At 31.2% G+C, this 9,312-nt stretch overlaps 2 protein-coding genes across 2 annotated transcripts; both read right to left on the minus strand.

The window, feature by feature from the left end:
- Nucleotides 1-440: 440 nt before the first annotated feature.
- Nucleotides 441-908, minus strand: LOC126728443 (uncharacterized). The gene has a single exon (XM_050434258.1). The coding sequence runs from the start codon at nt 906-908 to the stop codon at nt 441-443; it is 468 nt and encodes a 155-aa protein (XP_050290215.1).
- A 5,195-nt stretch (nt 909-6,103) lies between these two features.
- On the minus strand, nt 6,104-7,123 carry LOC126726453 (uncharacterized). The gene has a single exon (XM_050431713.1). The coding sequence runs from the start codon at nt 7,036-7,038 to the stop codon at nt 6,343-6,345; it is 696 nt and encodes a 231-aa protein (XP_050287670.1). The 5' UTR covers nt 7,039-7,123; the 3' UTR covers nt 6,104-6,342.
- Between the last annotated feature and the right edge of the window lie 2,189 nt (nt 7,124-9,312).

Raw genomic sequence — 9,312 nt, forward strand, 5'->3', positions numbered from 1 at the left:
TGGTGGATAACCATGGAGTTTGTAACACTTGTCCACAGTGTGTCCAAGCAATGCATGTTACAATGGGTGCACAAGGGCCTTTCCTTCTTAGGTCCAACTTTGCTGCCAGAATTCCCTTTGGTATTAACATACATTACCACTAAATCAGGTTTAGGTATGAAGGCAGAACCATGACCATGACCAATTCCTTTGTGGGCCTCCTCTTGAAGAATCATAGCATACACCTTGCTTATTGATGGGAATGGCTCAAGCATGAGAATATGACTCCTCACAACCTCAAAATTCTCATTGAGCCCCATTAGAAACCTCATCACATAGGACTTCTCATGAGCAATACTGAGTATCTTCATTACACCACAAGTACAGGCTGGCAAAGGTTTATAATGAAGTAGTTGATCCCAAAGCTTCTTGAACTTAGAGTAATATTCAGTCACTGACAATTAACTCTGAGTTATCTGAGAGATTTCTTGTTGAAGTTTATAAATTTTTGGTCCATTTCCTTGAGAAAACACACGCTGCAACTCAAGCCACATCTCCCTCGCAGTCTCACAATACATAATACCACTTGACACATCAAAATGCATCGAATTGATCAACCAAGAAAGCACCATTGTGTTACAGCTTTCCCAATCTTCATACAACGGAGAATCAACTTCAGGTTTCTCAATCTTTCCATTCACGAAGCCTATCTTCTTCTTGGCAGTGAGTGCTAGAACCATAGCCCTAGACCAAGATTGATAGTTCTTCATTCCCAACAATGGCTGAGTGACTAAGATATTACCTGGATTCTCACTTGCACTTAGCAGAAAAGGATTAGGCGAATTGGTCTGTGTATTGGAATTGGAGACTGGTCGTGTGGATTGAGTGTGCGTTGGATCAGAGTGATCACTTCCTTCAACAGAAGCCATGAATGATCTTCAAATCTTGAACAAAAACTTCAACGAAAAGAAGAAACAGAAAGAAATTCTCGAGAGATTTCTCAGAAAAAGAAAATCAAGGAAATTTTCTTGAGAAAAATTCCTGTTTGGAACGAAAGAAAATCTTCTGGAACCAAACTAAAGCTAGGAAATCAGTGTAAACTGTGCTAGCTGCTCTGAAACCATGAAAAAATCTGAGAGAAATCTAAATAGAATTGGGAGAATTTCATTGATCAAAAAATGATTACAAGAACAGTAAATGATAAAATCCATAATGCTCTGTTTATATACACAGTGAACATAACTAACTGCCAAGGATGGCGCCAAAATCAGTTATTGAACCTTCTAGAGTTATACACGTGTCAGCTGTGATTAACTGCTTCCTAAAATCTCGGGACCCAAATCTTCAGTGCTCTTGAATGAAGAATTCATGATGTGGCACTGCTTCAATGACTTCCAAGACTTCTGTGCTAATCAGGTCAGGTGTTGATGCACGCTGTGTGGCTTGATCACTGCACTGCTTATCAGCAAGTGCTGCACTTCCTACAACTCTTGTGGCTCTGATAGTGCTCTTCACCTCAGCAGCAACTGTATTACCTATCACACTTGTAGCTTGTCTCGTGTTACTCTGCCTTATAGTATGCCCTGCAATTTTAACAATGGGTTTTATAGAAAGATGCATTTAGTCAGACTTTTATTTTAAATTTATTTCTTAAATTAAATACAAGAACTTAAGATTAGAGTTTATCTTAATTAGTTGAATGACATTTTATTTAAAGGCATATACCACTCAAATTGCTGCATGATGGTGGGATCAATACATAATAATTGCCAAGATCCTCGTAGCTTTACAAATTGGCACCTTCTAATGTTTCTAATAGAAAGATCTTAGATTTAAACTTACTCACTCCCAACTATTGAATTGGCAAAATATAATAATCTATACAGTATATATAATAAAAAAGGATTAAAGATAAATCTTTCTAATATTTTTGTTTTGTCATGTTAGTCACGTGTTTCCAATCCTTTTCTTAACTTTTTTTTTTTTTTTTGGCTCTTCTTCCCCTTATTACTCCCCACTTTACCATTACTTTTCCTCCAATTATTACTTGTTGCTCCCTCAATACCCCACTCCCATTCAGTCGATGTTTTTTTTACAGCAAAAGGTGATTATTTACTCTCTTTCTTTTAGTAGGTTTAGTTTAATTATTTCTTGCAGCGTTGCTTTGAATTGATGATTTTTTGTGTTTTGGCAACTATTATTTGAGTTGATACATTTTGGTGTTGTACGTGTTTCTTAATTTCCCATCACAAGTCCTCTCTTTCCCTCATCTATGAGTTTAGTTTGATTTAATATTTAGTTGCTTTGGAATTTGAGTTTATATAAATTTGGCTATGCGTTTGAACGTGACTGCCAACTGTTTGAGTATTACAAAGCCGAGCTCTTGTACATGTACAATTGATTTCATTTTAATTCTAATTTTGATCAAGATAATGTTATAATTTTGTTATGGGCTTTGATTATTATGATAATCTACATGAGAGAATGTGAAAAATTTTGAAATGTACCAAAATAATAAATTTGAAGTTTTAAAATAAGTATATTCATTTAACCTACCAACCTAAAGGCCAATTCAAACTGATGCATTGGGTCAGTTTTTTTGTGGTTTGATAGGTTAGGTTGGGTTCTATTCCCCCACCCCCTCCCCCCAAAATTTTGGGTTGTGTTGGGTTGGTTCACAAGATTTTCAACTCAAGTAATTAAATTCAACTATGCTATTAATTCTTCTAAATATATATATATATATATATATATTTAAGCAAAGTAAAAGAGATTTAGTTTACTATACACTGGAATTATTATTATTATAAACTAAATTTAGTATACACTGAAAAGTCTGAAATACATTTAAAAAATTATTTCAGGTTGGAAAAGTCATTAGAACCGAATGCAATTATAATAAGTATAATTATTTTTTAGTAAAAGTTTCAAATTAATAGTAACAGACACAATTAAAAAAAAATACATATTTTATAATAGCATAATTAATTTTTAGTAAAATTTTCAAATAGTAACAAACAAAATTTAATTAAAAAAACAAACATATTGATTTAAAAAAAAAAAAAAAAAAAAAAAAAAAAAAAAAAACAAACATATTCTATAATGAATTTTTAAAAATACGTGAAATACATTTTGCATGTTTGATATATCAAACGCAAACTAAGGTAAAGTTACGCTCATAAAAAACGATATTTTTGCCGTATAGTCAAAGATACGAACATATCACATCTCCCTAAAAAAAGATGTTAAAGTCAAAGATACGACACAGTATTATTATTATGAATTATTATACTGAAATAGATATAATATAAGAAAAAGCTTTAGCAACTTAAATTTTTTATTTTTTTTTTTTTTGGCTTACATGAACTTTTACTATACTGTACTATTATCATTAATTAATCAACACTTTTTTTTTAACAATTCAATAATTGATAAAGACGATTTGAATCTTATACATTTTTATTAGAAATTTTAAAAAATGTCCTTTAAACTATAAGATTCTTGACTAATAATTTATGTTATCAAATGAGGGCAAGGGGTAGGGGAAAATAAAGATAATTTAGTTTTGGATGGTGATATTTGGCTATATCACAAAATTACATGTTGCATACACATACAATTAAAAATGATGGTGACAAATGGATTCCAGTTAGCTCAACTGGTAAAGTTTTTGATGGTTGTATAAGCGATTTAGGGTTTAATCCTTGCCTATATCAAAAACTGGTTGATGTCTTGATTTGATAATAAAGAGCTATCATCAGAAGTAAACGCCATAAGTTGAAACTCTCTAAAAAAAATAAATGATGGTGACATGCAACACATTATATCGTAGTTGTTTTTATAAATTACTCGAATAATTATGGAAAAATTGTACAAATTTGTGAGTTTCAATTAGTTTAATTGGTAAAATTTATAAATTAAAATTCTATCTTATTTAAAAAAAAAAAAAACAATTCCTTTTATTTTTATTTTTTATAATTCATCGATAATTGATATAGGGAAATTTAAACCCCAGATATTTTCGCTAAAATGCTAATAAGTGGAGAAATTATTAAGTCCATCAGAAGGATTGCTGAAGTAGTCCTCCTAATTCTTTTAACCAATAAAATGCTATCATTTATGTAAATGTGACATTGTCTAATGGTTTTTAATTTTTAATTTTTGTATTGATTAAAAATCTGCCTCATACATTTGCATAAATAGTATTATTTCATTGGTTGAGATGACTACTTAAACAATCCTCTTAGTGTATCTAATAATTTTTGCAATAAGTGCACGTTAAAATACAAAATTCTCCACAAATTTCCTTTAACTAAAATTTTAGATTATGGAAACCCGAGTTTCGCAACTTTGAATGACTTAATAATTATAATTAATAATATATTTATATTTGGATTTTATATAGCCTTTGTTAAGATCTTTATTTGACGCGCGGTACAGTTAAATTGACGCACTTGATTATCCTAGTATGGCTTCTTGTCATATTTTCTATCTATTTGCTAGCTGGGCTTGGACCTTATTTTGAAGAGCGACAGGGTAAATTTTTTATTTTTGGATTTATTTTTAGTACTTTTTTAGACCGGACATTTAAAAAAAATATATATTATAACAAATAATAGGAGATTTTAATTTCCACTTTTTATTTAGTTAGTAGATGATGTGTCAATTTCAGGAGATTCCAATTAAACAAATATCGGAGGTAAGCCAAAGTCTTTTTTTTAGTGATATTTTTTTCATATACACTATTCCACAAAAATTACATACTCACTTTTTTACATAAAAATTGCAATTTATTGACTTCAAGTCACGAGTTTTGTAGAAAAAAAAAGTGATTATATATACTTTGTGTGTAATAGTATGTGCACACTGATTATTACCCAATTTTTTATCTATGATCCATAATAAATAAATGTTTTCCTATATTGTATTGGAGACGAGAAAATAATAGAATAGATTGAAAGAGATTTTTATTGAACATTCCTTACAATTTCATGTTTGAGAGTCTAGTAGAAGGAAAGGAATGAAATACTTAGAAATGAATTGTCATTCCATTCTACTTACCCTTAATAATTCTTTCAAAAGTAAAAAGAAATACCCATTTCTTCAATGAAATTAAGGTAAAATATTGATTTTGTCCTAATTTTGAGGGGAAAAAACCTGAAGCAAGTGATAATAAAATCAAATATTTTTTCTTTCTATTTTATATTTATTATAAACACCCAGGAATTATTGGAAAAATATAAAATTTACCATTCAGTTCCATGCCTTTCTTTTACAATTTACGCATTTCATTCCATATAATTCTTTTATAAACCCTCAAATGTAGTGTCAAGTTTAAAACTCAATTCCACACTATAAAAAGCCGGTCTATACTAAAAAAATGCTGCTCTAGGTCATCTGTACTGGCGCTTTTGAAGGCGCTGCAACATATATGGTCTATAGCGGCGCTTTAAATGATGTACCTATTGCCACTGCTTTAGGGAGCTAGAAGGGCGTTTTTGAAGCACTAGGATAGCCTATATTTTTGTAGTGCCACTCTCTTTTTTCCCCTTTAATAATTCAATATTTACTATGGGAGAGTGGGATTTGATGTTAGTCTTTTCTATTGGAAATACTAGAAGATATCAATTAAGTTATAAGACTCTTGACAAACTCATTTCCACACTTAAATAAGCTTATATTTCATACTATTATTTAGAGATTAGAGTGGTTTGTCCCATAGAAGAAAGTAAGAGCATAAAAATAAAAAATAAAAATAAAAAAAACTACCAGTGTTGCTTGTGCTATTAATTTCTTTAAATTTTTTCATGGCATCTAAAAATTTGCCCTTAAACCTTAAATATTTTTAGGAAAATTATTCTCATCACTCATTAATGTACATTATGATCACACAACGTTCATTATTTCACATGCTATGTACACAATTTCTATTTATCTTTATTTTAAAATGAAAATGGATGACGGATGATGTAGAATAGAGAATATGTAAGAATAAATACCCATATTTATGGCTTATTGGTGTTCAAGTATATTTCTAGCATGTGTTGGTTAAATCTACAAGTCTCTTAGCATAAGAATAAAATATTTTAAAATTCAGTAAAGTCAGGACATGTACAACAACAACAACAACAAAAGGCAGGAAATTTTTATATAGAGCGAGATATTTCTACATGCAAAAGTCCTAATCGATGTTTACGCTAACCATTCAAAAAAAAAAAAAAAAAGTGAAAGACAAGTAAAGAGAAAGGAAAAAGACACAAACAACAACATTACAAAAACGCAGCAAGCTGTGTTTTCCTACCATAATTAATATCTACATTCATATTTGAAAGTTTTATTTTTTTGAAACTTTGGCTGAAGTTTCTAGCTAGTGGATTGAAGTCGAATTTCTCTGTTAAACCTCTGAATAAACTCCTCTACTCTTCTGTTCAGTTCCTCATCCGACATAGTTGAAAACTCATTTTCTTCATTCTTTTCAGTCTCTGAACTCCTTGTAATAATGTTCTTGCTCTCGTCTATCACCACCCTTTTGGCTTGCTCCGACTTACTTCGACGATAAGTTTTTGCTTGAATCTTTTCTCGTAAATCTTCACTAGGCTTTTCGGAATCACTTTTGATAACAACTTGCAAGTTTCTTTCAGGGACAACTTGTACTTCATGAACTATTACTTCTCTCTTTTCTTGAAAACTATCGACCTTTTGCTTAGGAGTGCTTTGCTTAACAATTTTTTGGTATTGTGGAACGAAGGATGGAACATTATTCACTTGGGTACGCTTCACGTACTCTTGGTAAAGGTCTTGTTTCTCATTGGATGAGGAATAGGCTCCATAGTCAACGGCAATGATGAGTATGAGAGTGTTGGAAAGGAAAAACCAAAACTTGGTGTTGTAGAAGAGAGCGGAAGGAGACAAGTTGAAGATATATAAGACAGAAATGTAAATAAAAATGGAGAAAAGAGAGGCATAGAAAGACAAACCCTTGGCTTTTTGAGGATAATCTTTGGAAGAAATGTACGGTTCGATTGAATCTTCCACTAGATTTGGTGGTGTTTTGGCCATGTTTAGAGGATAAGGAAGAGGTTAAGACAAGAGGTTTTGTGGGGCAAGTGGGGCTTAGAAGTTAGAGCTCTCTTGCTTAGAGAATTTTTTGGTTTATAAATTTGAAGTGGGTGGAAGTACGAAGAAGAATTATATAGGGGTGATTAGGGTGCCTAATAATTGAATGACTTCAATTACAAATATCCCCTCTTCTAAACTCCGAATTTACTACCATGTCCTCACCAACATTTTTTATGTTTTGGTTTTGATAATGGCTATTGGCAGAACAATTTTGGCTATTTCAGTAGCTTCTCAAGAACAATGTTGTAATTTTTAAGTAGATTTCAATTAATTAAATTAGTAAAAAAATTTGTGGTTGAATAAAAAGAAATCAATTAATGCCCTAATTTGATAATAAAATCTATTTATAGTTTTAAATTATACCAAATCTAATTATATTAGAGAAAAATATTTTTTTCACACTCCTTTATACTTATTATTTCATATCAATAATTTATAATTAATACAAAAATATCTACATTTACACATAAAAGTGAAAAGAAGAATGGATATAATAAAACGAGTATAAGAGTATAAAAGCCTAAATATTACATGGAAGATTGGAAACAGCCAAAAGAATTGTGGTAATAGCTTGTCTATGGAGCCAGAGTGGTTGTAATCGACAGCTAAATAAGCCAAATCTTAAAGTAAGTCAAAGAGCAAATGCCAAGTCATCACAACACGGCAGCATGATTTGACACGGGGCAGTTGAGCATTTCATTAACATTTTGTGGTGATTATGAAGTATATAACTATGTATAGCTAGAGTTTTCCGTGTAGTCTTTGACTCATTGATTAATGGTTTGAAGATGATTACCAACTAAGATGAGCTCTAGCTCCTTCTCAAAAAAAAAAAAAAAAAAGATGAGCTCTAGCTCTCATGGCGTGTCTTTGTCTCTACAAGTGTTTCCAGTCATGATTATATCAAAATCCAATAATGCAAAATAAGAGGATGATATCTTCTATGAAAGTCTTGCAAAACCTCCATGATCTTAGGCTTATAATTATGATGGGGTTGGAGGCCGGTGCTTCGCCTTAAATCACAGTCTTACACATGGTCTTACACATATATCACTCTACGTAAAATTGGGACCAACAATTAATTAGTGGATCTCTTGTGCATAGCCGCCAAGTGTTGGGTCCTAGTTAAATGAAGCTTGATTGTTGACACGTACGTGAATGGTTGATCGAAGATGTTGACATAACTCTTTTAAGATTTCTGAGACATGGAAAATTAAATTTTCGTTATCATACAATAATTTATGTATTTATACACACATATAATATTGAGAAATCATCTCATTAGTTTGGTCTTTTTGCTTGTGTCCGAAACTCACTTTTCTATCCTGTGGGTGCATTGAAAAACAGAAAAATCTTGCTTGATCTCCCTGTCCAGTGTCTCTGGCTTGCTCTCTTTATTTTTCTATTACATGTTCAGGGAACAAAAACTCATGGGTGCAACACGAAAACAATGGTGGCACTTTCAGATTGGTTGCTTTTCTCTCACTCTTGCATGATACATTGATACGATTGCGTATCCTATTTGATTATTATCAACCCTTTTATTTTAAGAATCAATTATTACTAACCCATTAATCATATTTATATTTGTAATAACGAGAGGAATACTCCAAAGACAGCGATCTAGACAAAGACGTGTTTCGTGTGCGGGGTTAGTATATAGCTCTGATAACGGAAGGAATGCCATGATTTATGGTCCAAATTTTGGATTCATGATTTTGGTTCAAATATTATTATTTTACTAGGCATAAGGATCATATGATTGATGAAAAATTTAATGGAAATCACTGTGTTTTTTGACTCATCAGGTTACGATTAAATATTTTTTGACTAATACATACATGCTTAAAAAAATGATAATCATTGTTATCTAAAAAATTATTATCTTTCCTCAGAAGAAAAAAAAAAATTTAAACGTTTGCTTGTAGTTGAAATACGACCTAGTTGTGAAGAATTTTCGCAAGCTGCAACTTTCATCAAATCAATTTGTGTTATTTTAGTTCTTGCAGGAACCTAGTTGTAGATTCTTGAATATTGTATGCGTCAAACTTCTTGTCACAGCATTTTTTTTTTTAAAAACAAAATTTCTGTACAATGATTACACTTAACTAAACCTTACTATATGTCTCTCGGGCAACAATTTAACACTCAAACAAAAGAGCTAAACAACAGTTTGTATGAATTTACAAGAAAATACTAACACTCACTTGGGAT

This window comes from Quercus robur, chromosome 5, assembly GCF_932294415.1.
Source record: "Quercus robur chromosome 5, dhQueRobu3.1, whole genome shotgun sequence".
Classification (NCBI taxonomy): Eukaryota; Viridiplantae; Streptophyta; class Magnoliopsida; order Fagales; family Fagaceae; genus Quercus; species Quercus robur.